Genomic DNA, 17,202 nt, shown 5'->3' on the forward strand with positions numbered 1-17,202 from the left:
AGACATGTGGACAAGTGGAACAGGGCAGACTAAGGACTATATGACTGTAACAGCCCACTGGGTAGATGTATCACCTTACGCAGCAACAACAGCAGCGTCACCAGTAGCAGCATCTCAGAAACGCCAGCTCGTTCCAAGGCAGGCTACGCTGTGTATCACCGGTTTCAGTAAGAGGCACGCCGCCGACAACCTCTTAGAGAAACTGAGGGAAATCATCGCCCAGTGGCTTACCCCACTTAGACTCTTCTGGGGATTTGTGATATCTGACAACGCCACCAATATTGTGCGGGCATTAAATCTGGCCAAATTCCAGTACGTCCCATGTTTTGCTCACACAATAAACTTGGTGGTGCAGAATTTTCTGAAAACGACAGGGGCGTGCAGGAGACGCTTTGGGTGGCCCGAAAAATTTCTGCCCACTTTCGCCATTCAGCGACTGCGTGCCGAAGACTGGAGCGCCAGCAAACACTCTTGAACCTGCCCCGCAAGCACCTGAAGCAAGAGGTTGTGACGCGGTGGAACTCAGCCCTCTATATGCTTCAGAGGATGGAGTAGCAGCAAAAGGCCATTCAAGCCTATACATCCACCTATGACATAGGCAAAGGAAGGGGTATGCACCTGACAAGCGCAGTGGAGAATGATTTCCGTGTTGTGCAAGGTTCTCCAGCCTTTCGAACTTACCTCACGTGAAGTCAGTTCAGACACTGCCAGCTTGAGTCAGGTCATTCCCCTCATCAGGCTTTTGCAGAAGCAGCTGGAGAAAGTGTAGGAGGAGCTAAGACAGAGCAATTTCGCTTGGCATGTGGCACTTGTGGATGAAGCCCGTCATTCGCTTTGCCAGGATTCCAGGGTGGTCAATCTGTTGAAATCAGACCACTACATTTTGGCCACTGTGCTCGATCCTAGGTTTAAAGAATATGTGGTGTCTCTCTTTCCGGCCGACACAAGCCTGCAGAGGTGCAAAGACCTGCTGGTGAAAACACTGTCAGCTGAAGCGGAACGTGACATGTCAACAGCTCCTTCTTCATTTTCTCCCGCAACTGGGGCTGCCAGGAAACAACTTAGACATCCTAAGCAACCCGTTGGCGGTGATGCAGGGCAGGCAGGACCAAGTTTGGACATCTGGTCCGAACTGAAGGACCTGGCAACAATTTCTGACATGTCTACTGTCACTGCATATGATACTGTCACCATTGACAGAATGGTGGAGGATTACATCGGTGACAGCATCCAAGTAGGCATGTCAGACAGTCCGTACCTGTACTGGCAGGAAAAAGAGGCAAATTGGAGGCCCCTGTACAAACTGGCTCTATTTTACCTGAGTTGCCCCCCCTCCAGTGTGTACTCCGAAAGACTGTTTAGTGCAGCCGGGAACCTTGTCAGTGAAAGGCGGAGGTTGCTTCGACAAAATGTGGAGAAGATGATGTTTATAAAAATTAATTATCAACTCTTCCAGCCTCCAGAACGTACAGAGGGACCTGTGGTGGCGGATTCCAGCGGGGACGAATTAATACTGTGAGGATGAGGATGTACACAACACTGAAGAGAGTGTGGAATCGGTGGATGAGGACGACATCTTGCCAGTTTGTGCAGGGACAGATTAATTGCCAGCTTGTTTTGTGGGGGCCCAAACGAACCAATCATTTCAGCCACAGTTGTGTGGCAGACCCTGGCGCTGAAATGATTGGTTTGTTAAAGTGTGCATGTCCTGTTTATACAACATAAGGGTGGGTGGGAGGGCCCAAGGACAATTCCATCTTGCACCTCTTTTTTTTCTTTGCATTATGTACTGTTTGGGGCCTAGTTTTTCAAACTGCCATCCTGTCTGCCACTGCAGTGTCACTCCTAGATGGACCACGTGTTTGTGCTGCCCACTTGTGTCGCTTAGCATAGTCATCCAGCTACCTTGGTGCAAACTTTTGGACATAAAAACACTATTGTGAGGTGTGAGGTGTTCAGAATAGACTGGAAATGAGTGGAAATTAACGTTATTGAGGTTAATAATAGCATAGGAGCAGAAAAACCCACAATTTCTGTGATTTTTGCTGTTTTTATGCTTTTTTTCAAAAAAAATACAGATCCACAACACAAAACCCAAAACACGGAAGGGTGGTTTTGGCAAAACCAATCCAGATCCAAAACACGAAGAAAGATCCAGATCCAAAACCAAAATACAAAACACGAAAAGTGCACACCCCTAGTTATAATATAACCTTCACATATTTTTTGTGTCCCTAACTGGGAAGAGCAGAGACAAAGTCTTCACATACTATTTTAGAGAAATCACACAATTTAAAGGTGGGTACACCCGGTACGATGTGTACCTGCCTATGTGACCCACGATCCCAGGCCGATATATCGGGGGTCCGTACACACAGGGCGATCCGGAGCTCGACATGCCGGCCCCCGCCGCATAGCGCTGCATGGTATCGTCAGCCGCATTGCCTGATATTTCTACATGTTTAAATATATTGACAATTGGTCGCTCCAATGCGTCAAAACGTTTGCAATATCGTGTGTAGGGACCTTAAGACAACCTAAAAACCACATAAAATAAACTCCAAAAAACAGGAACAAATCATCAATTATGTTTATTTAGAAAAACACAATACAGTTCCAGCTTGAACTCAGGTAATTGACATAAAGGGACATTACAGCTAATGTCTGACTGACACATTCAAGGAATATTTCATAAGATTCAAAAATGTCACTGCACAAAACAGAGTGCTGTTCAGTTTTTACCATGGAATAAGCTGATTCACTGCTAGAGATGGGGAGTGGCCGTGTCTGCTTTGAAAAAGATTAACCTTTACGGCACCGCGCATAGAGGAAGTGGAGGCATTCATCCTCCTCCATGGCTAACTCAGGCCCCCAGATAAGCTTGGGCCAAGGTAATCAGTGCCCACCCCAATCACAAAACCCCTCTTTGTGCTCCTGGTCATTCTGCCAATAGGAATGATAAAATACATAAGCAATTCCTAAACATTCTGCCATTGTATGAGGCTGTTGCTTATGCGAGTGACTAACTCTTAACTGTCCTATTTAAACTACAGATTCCCTTAAATGCTGGTATGTTACTGATTCCTTGAGAACTTATTAGAGTTCACAATATTGATAATTTATTTATATAAATTCAAAAATATATGTTTGGCAGCTGAAAACAAAACTTTATGTGATGACAATGTCTCTGTGGGATGGGACTAGAACTGTAGATGTGGTATTACCAGTGAAATTTGTGAAAGACAGGAAGATATTAGGCAATAAATAGGAAATACAGTAACGTCCCCTTGTTCCTTCTCGCCTGGAAATATATAAATGGGTAATAACAGAAGGCTTGCAGTCTATTTCTTTATGCTGTCTTTTGCCTGCAGGTCTTTCGATGCACAGAAAGTGCTGAGTTTTGACATCATCTCCTTACAGGTCACATTGCTAGATTTAAACACCAGTCTTTCTCCGTCAGCTGAAATGAGAAGAGAACGCTGCTTAGGAGTAATACTTCTTCACATTAGTAGGTAACAAAAAGTATCTACTATGTGAGTTTGGTCAGAGATTTATTAATCCAATAAACTTTCTATATAAACATATCATTTATGTTTTATCCCTGTAGATCATTATTTCTCACTCAGTCATTATTATTATTATTATTATTATCCTTTATTTATATGGCGCCACAAGGGTTCCGCAGCGCCTTACAAAGTACAGAAACAAATGAGCACACAAGACAACAGCTATTAACAGTACAGACAATGCAGGACAAGTACATGATATATAAACAATGCTGCATGACACCTAAATAAGCAGCAGGGTGTCAGTAAGCAGTTTTAGGTGCCATTGTAAATGAAAGTAAAAGTAAGGCAAGGAGAAGCACGTGAGGAAAGAGGGCCCTGCTCGTGAGAGCTTACATTCTGAGGGGAGGGTCAGACAAACAGGGGTGACACAGATGGGCTAGATAGTGAGGAAGGAGCATAGAGTAGTGGGTTAGGATGAGCGCTGGAAAGCATTGAGGAAGAAATGGGTCTTGAGGGCCCATTTGAAGATTAAGAGCCAGGAAGCCAAGTGATGGAGGAATTTTGCAGGAGCAGTGGTGTCAGAGGGGTAAATCCAGGGTTTGGTGATGGCAAGGAGAATCAAGGCATTGCAGATGAAGTGCTCATGAACGGAAACCAGTTTATTATAGACAAAACTGGCTTTCCAGAGGGAACAGGAGAGAGGGACAGAGTTAAGAGGTGAGAGGAGAATGAGATTATTAGGGTTGATGCAGTGTGGAGGTGATATTGATCTAGAGAAGGGGAATAAGGAGTGTGGGGTTATGTGGCTGGCTTCTGAATGAGGAAGGGTGACAGCAGGTGGTGGGTCAGGTTTAGGTTTAGTGTGGTGGGGGGGGGGGGAGGATAGGTAACTTGGAGAAAAGAGAGGGTGCAGGGTTTAGTGGTGTTGCAGCAGGACCATGGTGGAAGAGAAGTGAATAATACTGGAGTTGTGGGAGATGCAGTGGAGAGACTTATATGTGATGAAGAGAGACAGAGGAGGGGAAGGAGGGGGAGAACATAGAGGCGACTATGGATAGAGAAAAGAGGTGAAAACTGGTGGTAGAGGAGAAAATAATGTAGCTGCTGAGTGAGGGAGGAGTAGAAGAAAAGAGATATCGTGTAGATGAGGCGGTTGGGGGTGAAAAAGTCAGTTGTAGTAATGAGTGTGAGATGAGGGAGCACTACAGGTCAAAGGTCAAAATCAGATAAAAGAAAGAGCAGTGCTGGAAGATGTAAAGGCACAACTACAATAGTATATTATAACCAAAAAAGGAGTGTAGAGCTGTTAAAGTAGCAAGACTTGAGAATTAGTCTAAAGTATGAATATATATATATATAAAAAAAAAAAAAAAGGTATAGGTGTGAAACAATGGTAGATACTACAGTGGTATAAAGATAAATTGACAGTGGTATTGGAATGATTTAAACAATGTAGAGAAGAAACGCAAACATACAAGTATTAAATGTTCAGTAAGCAGGTAGTTGCTTGCAATGCTGAAGCAGGGTGTTGGCAAAAGGTGGGTCCAGGTTATAATGGAAGCTGGTTGCTGAGTAGCAGGGTTTCCAGAAGCTCAGAAGATCCTTTGCTTTTTTCCAAGTTATAGAGAGTTCTTTTAAAATATTGTCATCAAGGCATCCTAACAGTTCAGGTTTTAAGGATATCCATGCTTAAGTACAGGTGACTTCATTATTGCCTCCATCAGTGTGATGTAAACATATTTAATAAAGCATGGATAGCCTTAAAACTTGGACCTGTAAGTGCACATTGGGGACAGAGGGCCTGATTCAGAGCCGGACGCTCTGACCAGAGCGCTCGCTCTGAATCAGTGCCAGCCTTGCTTAAAATGGAGCGGCCTCCAGTCCGCTTGCTAAGCTTTAGGTGACCACCCACAGCTTATGCGAGCGGCCAAAAAGATGGTCGCGATGGTCAAGACCATCGCGACCATCGGGCTTGCGACGAGACCCTTATGGTAGGGTCTCGTCTGCCGCAAGCCCAGAGTGCTTTTGGCTCTATCAGAGCCAAAAACACTCCCACTGACTTCACTAGTGAGGTCAGTGGGGCCGGACCCAGACGGTAGGCGTTCCCATGGGAACGCCTCCGTCTGGGCAGCCACGCCCCCGGCACGCCCACCAAAGGGGGCGTGCTGTCACTCACCACCGACAGCACGCCCCCTTTGGTGCGAGATCCCGAGAGACTGCTTCCCCGTCGCTCGCCGGGTCTCGCGCATGCGCACGACGGAGGCGCCTTTGGCTAACATCGACCCGCCTGCGAGCGTACAGCGCTCGCGAGCGGGTCTAAATGAGACCCAGAGTTAGTGAAACCCTGCCGTACAGCAGCCACATATAAATCAATAGAACAGTCTTGACAAATAGATAAATACTGTCAAATTACAAATAGGTTTATTTCTACAGTCAAACATTTAATATCCATTGATTAATTTTCCCAAACTGTACCTTTTTCCAGTCCTCTCATTCCCAGACGCATTACAAAGGGCCATTTTCCCTGATTTTGCATATTATGAATTACTATAGTAGTGTCCATTCTAGCACCCTGCAGCTTTCACAACTCCTGCAGTTCCTCTTTAATGCATGGGGTGTCGCTCTCTGCTCTGGAGCTTCTAGCACCACTGTTGCATTACAAAATGGACACTGATATACTCCACTTACGCAACTTACCAAAGAGAATGTCTACTAGCGGCTCGGACCTGTCATGCCTCACATCTACAGTTATTTCACAGTTCGTATTGGTGGAGCGGATTTTTTTTACGTTAATGGCTTCCAAAAATTCTCTAGAAGAGGAAAGAAAAAAAATATGCATTTGTAAAACATACATATCAGAAAGTTTAAACAGCAAAATAGTTAAATAAATGTTAACCTATCACCTATTTACTCACATTGCTTTGTTGAAAAATACTGGAAAGTTAAACGTAATGATTACCTAAAGTAGGACGAGAAAACCACTAGGGCTTATTTTTAACACTGTATTTTTGTGCACAATTTGCACTGCACCATATAAACCAACCTGACATCTTATTGCCTAGCTTGCACTAGACTAGCAGAAGAAAAGTAATTCTGCATTGGTGATTGTGGTATAGTGCAAATTTTGCACCAAAATCTTATGTCAAAAAGTAAAGCACTAGTGACTCCCCTCCCACACCCCAAAAAAAATTCAAAGCCAGTCTCACATTACGTAACCAAAGTATTCTGACATTATTTAAGAATGTATTGTGTATCATACTCCCCCAGATGCTCTCTTTGCTATTGAAAATGTAAATATATCTGACATGCTCAAGTTATGGTTCCAGCACTCAGAGGGGTCTATTCAGCATTGATTTTTTGACATAAAAAATACGGAAACTACGATTTCCGAATTTTTTATGTAAATCCCCTATTCAGCAATGGGTTAATGGAGAAGATAACGCAATTATCTTCTCCACTAATTCCCATCTCGCCGAGTACCGCACTGCAGGGATCACCCATTGATCTCTACAGTGCTAACGCTATTTGCTATTCAGCATAGCAAAAAGTGTTAAATCACTCGATAAATCATTACTTTATATAACGCCATTTCAGAATGGCGTCATATGAAGAAAATGCCTTAAATTTCCTGAAAACTGCATGGACAGAGGGAATATTTCCCATAAATCCCTGCAGCGTCTTGTAAGCCTGCCCAGTCTTCGTGCCTGGTTCCCCGTGATCGGCGGCAGGTAAGGCCAATTAGAGCCTATTAAACCTGCCGAAAGTGATTGACATGTGTATACAGGCTTTATACTAGCCTGTATACACATGTCACCGGGAAGCCAGGATGGAGACTGTTCCTGAGCGCATGACTGAGCATGTGCAAAGAAACAAACAGAAGGGATTGTTTTCGGAAACCGAAAACAATCCATTCTGTGACAACGCATGGACCGCGTGTTACCGTAACCGCCATCCTTGCTGAAAAGCTTGCTGAATATCTTACTAAAAATTTGACAATTGATAATTATTCGTGACAATGTTGCCCGATAATATTGTAGGCAACATCGTTACTGTTGCTGAATAGACTCCTCAGTAACATAAAACATGTTCTTGACAAGTACTGAAGAGTAAAATTTTATCACAACATAGCAATCTTCCCAAACCTTCTTGCTTCACGCCTGCAGACACAGATGCCATAATTCAGTTTTCATGGAACAATTTTGGTTTAAACATTGTAATAGGTACACACAGTATCATTGGTAACTGTGAGCATGTTTAAAAACATTAATTTACAATATAGTTCATATATCATCTCCATTACATATTGTCAGCTTAATTTAAGAGTTTTCACCTTTTATGCACAAATCATTGGACACATTTAGCCTGGTTTCCTGACACACTGACCGAGAATCTCTGTAATGCAAGGTGTCAAAATTGTCCAGTACTGACTTTTGAAAGAGAATACATGGTGTATGGTGCCCTCTGCTGGCAAAAATGACTCTGTACAGATAACCCTTTTAAAGATATTTTAGGAAAGGTTAGACAGACAGACAAAGTAGCATAGCCCAGACACTCACTCAAGTACATATATACTTGCTCCATTTCTTTCCTTTAAGAAAAAACTTATTACAACTTGCAGAGGTGAAAAGAAGGCGTCACTCAGAGAACTCATAAATAAAAACCTTTTATTCTGACGTTTCATTAGCAGAGGCTATTTCCATCAGGAATTGTTAAATATAGCCTCTGCTATTGAAGCTTTGGACTTTCTTCATATGAATTCTCTGAGTGCCGCCTTATGTTCACCTCTGTATATATGTTATATAGTGGCACAGAGCAGGTGGAGAATTGGAGACATGGCAGACAACAAAAGGCAGTAGCGTTCCCGCTAGGCTGTTTTAGTGGGGCGCGGTGCGGCGCCCTGCCCTCCTTCTGGAGGGCAAAAAGCACCCTGCCCTCACAGCCTGCGGGAGCCGTTCTAACCCGCGGGAAGCAGTGTCCCGCGGGTGGAGAAACATGCGGTGACCCGGTCACCGCCGGAGAATAGACGCCGGGTGCATGCGCCCGGCATCTATTCTCCCTGTCTGCAGGGTTTGGGGGCTGCCCGGCGTGTCCGTAAGTGCCGGGCACGCCCCCAAGAGTGACGAAAAGGGGCCGCGTCTTATAGACACGCCCCCTTTTCCAATGACCACGCCCCCTTCTCGGTCGCGCGCGCACGGGCATGCCCTCTCTAGCTCCGGCGCCCTGCCTCCCGCCGGAGCTAGAGGGAACACTAAGGCAGCAGGAGAAAAGAAATAGTGGTGACTAGGGGCAGGGGTGAAGAGGAGAGAGGCAGAGAGCAGGGGGAGAAAAGAAATAGTGGTGACTAGGGGCAGGGGTGAAGAGGAGAGAGGCAGAGAGCAGGGGGAGAAAAGAAATAGTGGTGACTAGGGGCAGGGGTGAAGAGGAGAGAGGCAGAGAGCAGGGGGAGAAAAGAAATAGTGGTGACTGGGGGCAGGGGTGAAGAGGGGAGAGGCAGAGAGCAGGGGGAGAAAAGAAATAGTGGTGACTAGGGGCAGGGGTGAAGAGGAGAGAGCAGGGGGAGAAAAGAAATAGTGGTACTAGGGGCAGGGGTGAAGAGGAGAGAGGCAGAGAGCAGGGGAAGAAAATAAATAGTGGTACTAGGGGCAGGGGTGAAGAGGAGAGAGGCAGAGAGCAGGAGGAGGAAAGAAATAGTGGTACTAGGGGCAGGGGTGAAGAGGAGAGAGGCAGAGAGCAGGAGGAGAAAAGAAATAGTGGTGACTAGAGACAGGGGTGAAGAGGAGAGAGGCAGAGAGCAGGGGGAGAAAAGAAATAGTGGTGACTAGGGGCAGGGGTGAAGAGGAGAGAGCAGGGGGAGAAAAGAAATAGTGGTACTAGGGGCAGGGGTGAAGAGGAGAGAGGCAGAGAGCAGGAGGAGAAAAGGAGAGAAGGGTAGGAAAAGGTAAATAGTGGTGACCAGGGGAAGAAGAGGAGACTTAGGGGTCATGTATCAGTGAAAAAGCCTTTATCAGTGATAAATCTCAGATATCAGCGGTGCCCCTGATTAGTGTAGATATCGCTTCCCCATACAGTAGTATGAAAAGAGCGATGTAGAGAAAAAACACAGAAAGCTCAGCTTTGCATTTTGCCTCTCAAAAATAATGTACCATCTCATGATGGTGTAATGTGCCTCCCGACTCTGGAGGGGGTAATGTGCCTCCCGACTCTGGAGGGGGTAATGTGCCTCCCGACTCTGGAGGGGGTAATGTGCCTCCCGACTCTGGAGGGGGTAATGTGCCTCCCGACTCTGGAGGGGGTAATGTGCCTCCCGACTCTGGAGGGGGTAATGTGCCTCCCGACTCTGGAGGGGGTAATGTGCCTCCCGACTCTGGAGGGGGTAATGTGCCTCCCGACTCTGGAGGGGGTAATGTGCCTCCCGACTCTGGAGGGGGTAATGTGCCTCCCGACTCTGGAGGGGGTAATGTGCCTCCCGACTCTGGAGGGGGTAATGTGCCTCCCGACTCTGGAGGGGGTAATGTGCCTCCCGACTCTGGAGGGGGTAATGTGCCTCCCGACTCTGGAGGGGGTAATGTGCCTCCCGACTCTGGAGGGGGTAATGTGCCTCCCGACTCTGGAGGGGGTAATGTGCCTCCCGACTCTGGAGGGGGTAATGTGCCTCCCGATGGGAGAAAAGCAGCAAAGCCTGCTGTCTTCCTGCCTCCTTCCTGTCCTTTTCGCCACCTTCACCGACACCAGACAATCAGAAGTGCCCCAGCAGTGAAGGTGGGCTGCAGCAGCAGGCACCAGTTCCTCTGTGCTGAGGAGGTACTGGGGCAGATCAGAGTGATGTGATGCACTGGAGGGGGAGGAGAGTTGCACCAAGTCCACTGTTCCCCATATCCCTGGGTTACGATCCGGCCATGCTCCTGGTGGGCACCATTTTCTTCAGTCAGCGCCAGGCGCTCCAGGCAGGGGAGAGAGCTGCAGCTAAGTTCCCCCCAAATCTGACTGCTTGTATGGGATCCTGGTGATGTGTCCTCCAGGACTTCCTGCGCTTCCCGCGCAGGGAGGAGGCACACCGCAGGAAAGGAAAATAAATGCCCAGGTTTCAGTCTTGTGAGACTGCATCCTGGCCGTGCAACAGCCTCCTCACCTGGGTCCTTTCGATATTCAGGAGGTGCGAGATCTCTGGCTGCTTCCAATGCACAGCCCGGATCATTGCTCACAGGTCAGGCTGCTGATACGAGGGTTGTTCAAAAAATAATGCTTAAATGCTCATAACTCTGAAATAATATGCAACATTTATTTGAAACTTTGTCAGTTGGTACTTTAATATGTCTGCTAGCTATATATGTAGTTTTGTTTAGGTAGTCCAAGAAATACCATGGAATCCAAGTTGAAACAAAGAGCAGTCATTGAATTTCTGGAAAAAGAAGGCTGCAGTGCTACAGAAATCCACAGAAGGCTGAAAAAAAGTGTATGGTGAGCGTACAATTGACTATAGCAATGTCAGAAGGTGGATGAAGCGTTTTCAATCAGGAGTATCGTCCGTGTGCGACAAACCTCGTGGTGGCAGACCATCAACTGCAGTGGCAGCAGAGAAACGACACAAAGTTGATGACATGATTCAGAAAGACCATTGTGTGACCATCAGAGATATCAGTGATGAACTTGAATGTAGCCATGGCACTGTAGATGCACTAATCAATGATTTGGGATATCGTAAAGTGTGTGCTAAATGGTTTCCAAAGCAATTAACCAGGGATCATAAGGCCCAGAGGGTGAGAGTGTGCAATGACCTTTTGACCAACTTTGAAGCCAACCCTGAGATGTTTTTGGAAAATGTAATTACAGGAGATGAGACCTGGGTATTCCTTTATGACCCAGAAACAAAGGCCCAATCAAAGCAATGGAAACACCCAAGTTCACCTAGGCCAAAAAAGATTAAATCACAGCGATCTGTAAACAAAGTCATGGCCACATTCTTCTGGGATTGCCGAGGTGTTATTCTCATCGATTACTTGGAACAAAACCAATCAATCAACAGTGATCGATACATTATTACACGTAAGAAGCTGAAAGAAGCCATCCGCAAAAAAAGGTCAACAATATGACTGTCAAATGTCATCTTACACCACGACAATGTCAGACCTCACACTTCGATGGCAACATCTTCGGCCATTGACAAAATGGGGTGGGCAATAATGCCACATCCACCATACAGTCCTGATTTGACCCCTTCTGACTTTCATCTGTTTAGTCCTCTCAAATACTGTCTCCGTGGTCAACATTTTGAAGACATAAAGGTTGTTAAAAACGCCATACGTTCCTGGGTCAAACAGCAACCACTGGAATTTTTCCAAAGTGGATTCACAGCTTGGGTTGAGAAGTGGAGAAAATGTTTGAGGGCAGATGGTAAATTTTTTGAGTAGAGTCATTCTGTTACAAAGACTTCAAAGTATTTTACTGCAAATTTTCAAATCTGTATCTATAATAAGATTTGAGTTGTGAGCATTTAGGCATTACTGTTTGAACAACCCTCGTTTCTCATCTGTCTCTGCAGTGCAGACTCCAGTGTCTGTAGGGTCCTGGCAGCTTAATATAGTAGTCACCGGCTCACTGGTATGTAAGGTGAGACAGGTCAGCCCCCTCTCCAGTGTCTGGAGATTGTCACTCGATAGTGAAGGATGCTATGCTGGCTGTAGCTCAGATGGATCTCTCTGGGCCTGCAGAGTCAGGGGCAAGTGTGATGTCACTATAAGTTACGTACAGCACATCTTGCCGCGATCTCCAATTCGCAGAGGGCAGGGTTTTCATTTAATATCGCAGGAAGCGTGAGTGTACATAACTATTTCATTTTCTAATACAATACTGTGCAAAGTCATATGATACTTATCTCTATGAATTGTACAATCTTTAGACCCCTTAGTCAAGGGCATGGGGAGAAGAGGAGAGAGAAAGAGGGCAGTGGGAGAAGAGGAGATGTACCGAAGTGCTGGGGGAGAAGCGGATACATAGCGAAGTGCAGGGGGAGAAGCGGAGAAGTACTGAAGTGCAGGGGGAGAAGCGGAGAAGTACTGAAGTGCAGGGGGAGAAGCGGAGAAGTACTGAAGTGCAGGGGGAGAAGCGGAGAAGTACTGAAGTGCAGGGGGAGAAGCGGAGACGTAGCGAAGTGCAGGGGGAGAAGCGGAGACGTAGCGAAGTGCAGGGGGAGAAGCGGAGACGTAGCGAAGTGCAGGGGGAGAAGCGGAGACGTAGCGAAGTGCAGGGGGAGAAGCGGAGACGTAGCGAAGTGCAGGGGGAGAAGCGGAGACGTAGCGAAGTGCAGGGGGAGAAGCGGAGACGTAGCGAAGTGCAGGGGGAGAAGCGGAGACGTAGCGAAGTGCAGGGGGAGAAGCGGAGACGTAGCGAAGTGCAGGGGGAGAAGCGGAGACGTAGCGAAGTGCAGGGGGAGAAGCGGAGACGTAGCGAAGTGCAGGGGGAGAAGCGGAGACGTAGCGAAGTGCAGGGGGAGAAGCGGAGACGTAGCGAAGTGCAGGGGGAGAAGCGGAGACGTAGCGAAGTGCAGGGGGAGAAGCGGAGACGTAGCGAAGTGCAGGGGGAGAAGCGGAGACGTAGCGAAGTGCAGGGGGAGAAGCGGAGACGTAGCGAAGTGCAGGGGGAGAAGCGGAGACGTAGCGAAGTGCAGGGGGAGAAGCGGAGACGTAGCGAAGTGCAGGGGGAGAAGCGGAGACGTAGCGAAGTGCAGGGGGAGAAGCGGAGACGTAGCGAAGTGCAGGGGGAGAAGCGGAGACGTAGCGAAGTGCAGGGGGAGAAGCGGAGACGTAGCGAAGTGCAGGGGGAGAAGCGGAGACGTAGCGAAGTGCAGGGGGAGAAGCGGAGACGTAGCGAAGTGCAGGGGGAGAAGCGGAGACGTAGCGAAGTGCAGGGGGAGAAGCGGAGACGTAGCGAAGTGCAGGGGGAGAAGCGGAGACGTAGCGAAGTGCAGGGGGAGAAGCGGAGACGTAGCGAAGTGCAGGGGGAGAAGCGGAGACGTAGCGAAGTGCAGGGGGAGAAGCGGAGACGTAGCGAAGTGCAGGGGGAGAAGCGGAGACGTAGCGAAGTGCAGGGGGAGAAGAGGAGACGTAGCGAAGTGCAGGGGGAGAAGAGGAGACGTAGCGAAGTGCAGGGGGAGAAGAGGAGACGTAGCGAAGTGCAGGGGGAGAAGAGGAGACGTAGCGAAGTGCAGGGGGAGAAGAGGAGACGTAGCGAAGTGCAGGGGGAGAAGAGGAGACGTAGCGAAGTGCAGGGGGAGAAGAGGAGACGTAGCGAAGTGCAGGGGGAGAAGAGGAGACGTAGCGAAGTGCAGGGGGAGAAGAGGAGACGTAGCGAAGTGCAGGGGGAGAAGAGGAGACGTAGCGAAGTGCAGGGGGAGAAGAGGAGACGTAGCGAAGTGCAGGGGGAGAAGAGGAGACGTAGCGAAGTGCAGGGGGAGAAGAGGAGACGTAGCGAAGTGCAGGGGGAGAAGAGGAGACGTAGCGAAGTGCAGGGGGAGAAGAGGAGACGTAGCGAAGTGCAGGGGGAGAAGAGGAGACGTAGCGAAGTGCAGGGGGAGAAGAGGAGACGTAGCGAAGTGCAGGGGGAGAAGAGGAGACGTAGCGAAGTGCAGGGGGAGAAGAGGAGACGTAGCGAAGTGCAGGGGGAGAAGAGGAGACGTAGCGAAGTGCAGGGGGAGAAGAGGAGACGTAGCGAAGTGCAGGGGGAGAAGAGGAGACGTAGCGAAGTGCAGGGGGAGAAGAGGAGACGTAGCGAAGTGCAGGGGGAGAAGAGGAGACGTAGCGAAGTGCAGGGGGAGAAGAGGAGACGTAGCGAAGTGCAGGGGGAGAAGAGGAGACGTAGCGAAGTGCAGGGGGAGAAGAGGAGACGTAGCGAAGTGCAGGGGGAGAAGAGGAGACGTAGCGAAGTGCAGGGGGAGAAGAGGAGACGTACTGAAGTGCAGGGGGAGAAGAGGAGACTGGCAGAGAGCAGGGGGCAGAAGAAGAAGAGATGATGCGGCAGTAACCACAGGTCAGGAGCAGAAAGGTTATGTGGTAGCAGACATAGCAGAAAACAGGAGATGGGGCGCAGGGACCACAGCTGCCCGGAGGAGGAGGGGATAATCATTACATGTAATACTGTAACCTCCATGCTTCCACTGAGATAGCTAAACTACATAACCAAAACCTTGGCTGCTATTATAACGATTATGAACTGTGATTTTTCCGCAAACCCTATTCTTATAGTGCAAATTACATCTACTTAATGTACAGTGTAACATAATGAGGGACCGGGTGACCTTACACATAGAGCGTGGACATTGTTACTGACCTATAGTACAGTTATGTATGACAGGCCGAGGGCAGCTAATCCTACACCCCCATCACATCTCTCACCTGGTGGAACGCACGTTGGACTCGAAGGGACACATGCGGACAGCGATCACTTTCACCGACTTCAGCACCAGCTCTGCGCTCTTGGCGATCGCCATGATCCTCACACCCACCGTCACCGGCCACAGCGACCAATCAAAACGGGGACTACACAGCCCAGAGTCCGTCGCACGCTGGAAACGGAAGTCCTGCGGCAAAGCATCACGGGAAGTGTAGTTTATTAGTGTGGTATGGGAATGGATAATAGGATGAGCCTGAGTTTAGTGAATGAAGTGTAAATTCTTATGAAAATCCATAGTTTCTAGCTGTCAGAGTCCAAATGCAATAGCTTACACAGTACCTTCAATTAGATGTATTAAAATAACAATATGGAATATTATTTTATACTGCTCTACTTCCAATGTTTGTGTTAGCATATAGGGCCGATATCAGAGGCAAAAAGATGCGATCGACTAAATGTTTTTCGCCGATTTGCACTTTTCGCCTGCTTTCAAAGTATCTCCGTATTCAATTCCAGGACGTTGTTGCCTAGACGAAAACTCCATAGGCAAAAACAGGCAAAAAAGTATCTCCAGCAAAAGGCAGGAGAAAAGAAGTGCAAGATCTATATTTTGGGGTACAAATGCGGGGATTTGGTTCAGAACCCCCACTAATGACTAATTAGCAAAAAAAAAATATATATATATATATCTATCTATCTTAATTCACCCCCCTCGCCCCCCCCCCCCCCCCAAAAAAAAATTAAATTTTTGGGGCAAAAATTCAAAAAGTGTTGGAAATGGGGTAATAAGTAGAGGGCCTGGTATTTTGGAGGGCTATAAGGTTGAGAGAGGTGTTTTTAGGATAGCAGGAGGCTGCAGCAGGCGTATGTTTTCGAATTTTTAAATCTTTATTTTGGAGTCTCTAAAGTGAACTAGTACCTATTTACATGTACCCCAAACTTGACTATGGTACTTATGTTTCTTAAAAAACATTGCTTTCTATCATTTTTCCACACTTATGTAAACAAGCATATAACAGCACTTTGACTAAGATCACTAAATACTTTTATTAGGGCTAGTAATACTCTAGTGATTTTCAGGGTCAGTTGGGCTTTTAATGGGGTACAGAGTAATTTCCCCCAAAATATGCTGTCCTTTTTGCTTTTCCCTACATTCTCCTATCCGCATTTTCGCCTGTTTTCGAATTGGATAGGGCGAAAAGTGGGGTCGCGCATAGCGAAAACATCGCTTCCAAACAGGCGAATGAGGCAAAATTATCGCACTTTTCGCCGATCTCGGCTTTTCGCGGCCGATTGAATCTGGCTCATAGTTGCAAACTGACCATAGGTTCCTAGATATTTTGTCAATTATCAAAAACTGAAAGATTTTTCTTTAGAAAACACACCAGTGTTTGTCAATCGGCAGTCAAAGAATGTCACTGTTTGGTGAATAGGTAGGAAAAGTTGCCAGATTTCATAGGATTTGAAATAAATAAATAAATAAAAAAGCGAGATACGTTCCACCATATTCAAGGTTATTATTTATTTATATAAAGGTAGTTTAAATTAGGAGCAAATTCTGGGTAATGCCCACGATGTAACATTAAAATGGCATTGGGACACTGGTAACACCCTAAATCTCCACAATTTCATACCATATTTGCCCCTAAATTGCACATTTTAGTTTGCAGCTCCAAAGGGGTGGGTATTGTAATTGTAATACTAAATGTTGGGGTATTTAATCGTAAGTTTGGCCGATGTGAGCACTATGGGAAGATTTACCAAAGCTTGGAGAGATAAAGTGGAGAGAGATTAAGAACCAACCAGTCAGCTCCTAACTGTCACTTTACAGGCTTTGGGATATTTAGGTGGTCTGCGCTTCTATGTTTGTTAAGCTGCTCAGCCATAAACAAATGACTATTTCAGAAAAATGCCGAGCGCTGATTGAATATGTGGTGCAAAAGTGGAAATGTGTATGGTGGTAGAAAATGAGGGGAATAAGGGGGGACTGGTAAAGGTTAGGAAGAAGATAAGATACAGGAAAAAAATAAAAAATGAGTGAATAAATAAAAGTAATAACAAAAAGTTTGAACGCTTTTAAAATACATTTGGGCTCCGGCCGATATAGGATGGGTGTTTATAGACTCTCCCTATTCTAACCGTATATCCTGTGGGGTCTTCAAACCTATGCTGCGGTTCTCCACTCATTTTTTCCTGTATCTTATCTTCTTCCTAACCTTTACCAGTCCCCCCTTATTCCCTCTCATTTTCTACCACCATACCCATTGCCACTTTTGCACCACATATTCAATCAGCGCTCGGCATTTTT

At 46.9% G+C, this 17,202-nt stretch overlaps 1 protein-coding gene across 1 annotated transcript; it reads right to left on the bottom strand.

The window, feature by feature from the left end:
* Window positions 1-2,576: 2,576 nt before the first annotated feature.
* MRPL53 (mitochondrial ribosomal protein L53) lies at window positions 2,577-15,075 on the bottom strand. The gene is made up of 3 exons (XM_088471546.1): window positions 14,897-15,075; window positions 6,207-6,319; window positions 2,577-3,460 (listed from the first exon to the last, which is right to left on the bottom strand). The coding sequence occupies exons 1-3, from the start codon at window positions 14,989-14,991 to the stop codon at window positions 3,342-3,344; spliced, it is 327 nt and encodes a 108-aa protein (XP_088327672.1). The 5' UTR covers window positions 14,992-15,075; the 3' UTR covers window positions 2,577-3,341.
* Window positions 15,076-17,202: the final 2,127 nt, after the last annotated feature.

This window comes from Taudactylus pleione, unplaced genomic scaffold (assembly GCF_031769625.1).
Source record: "Taudactylus pleione unplaced genomic scaffold, aTauple2 ptg000114l, whole genome shotgun sequence".
NCBI lineage: Eukaryota > Metazoa > Chordata > Amphibia > Anura > Myobatrachidae > Taudactylus > Taudactylus pleione.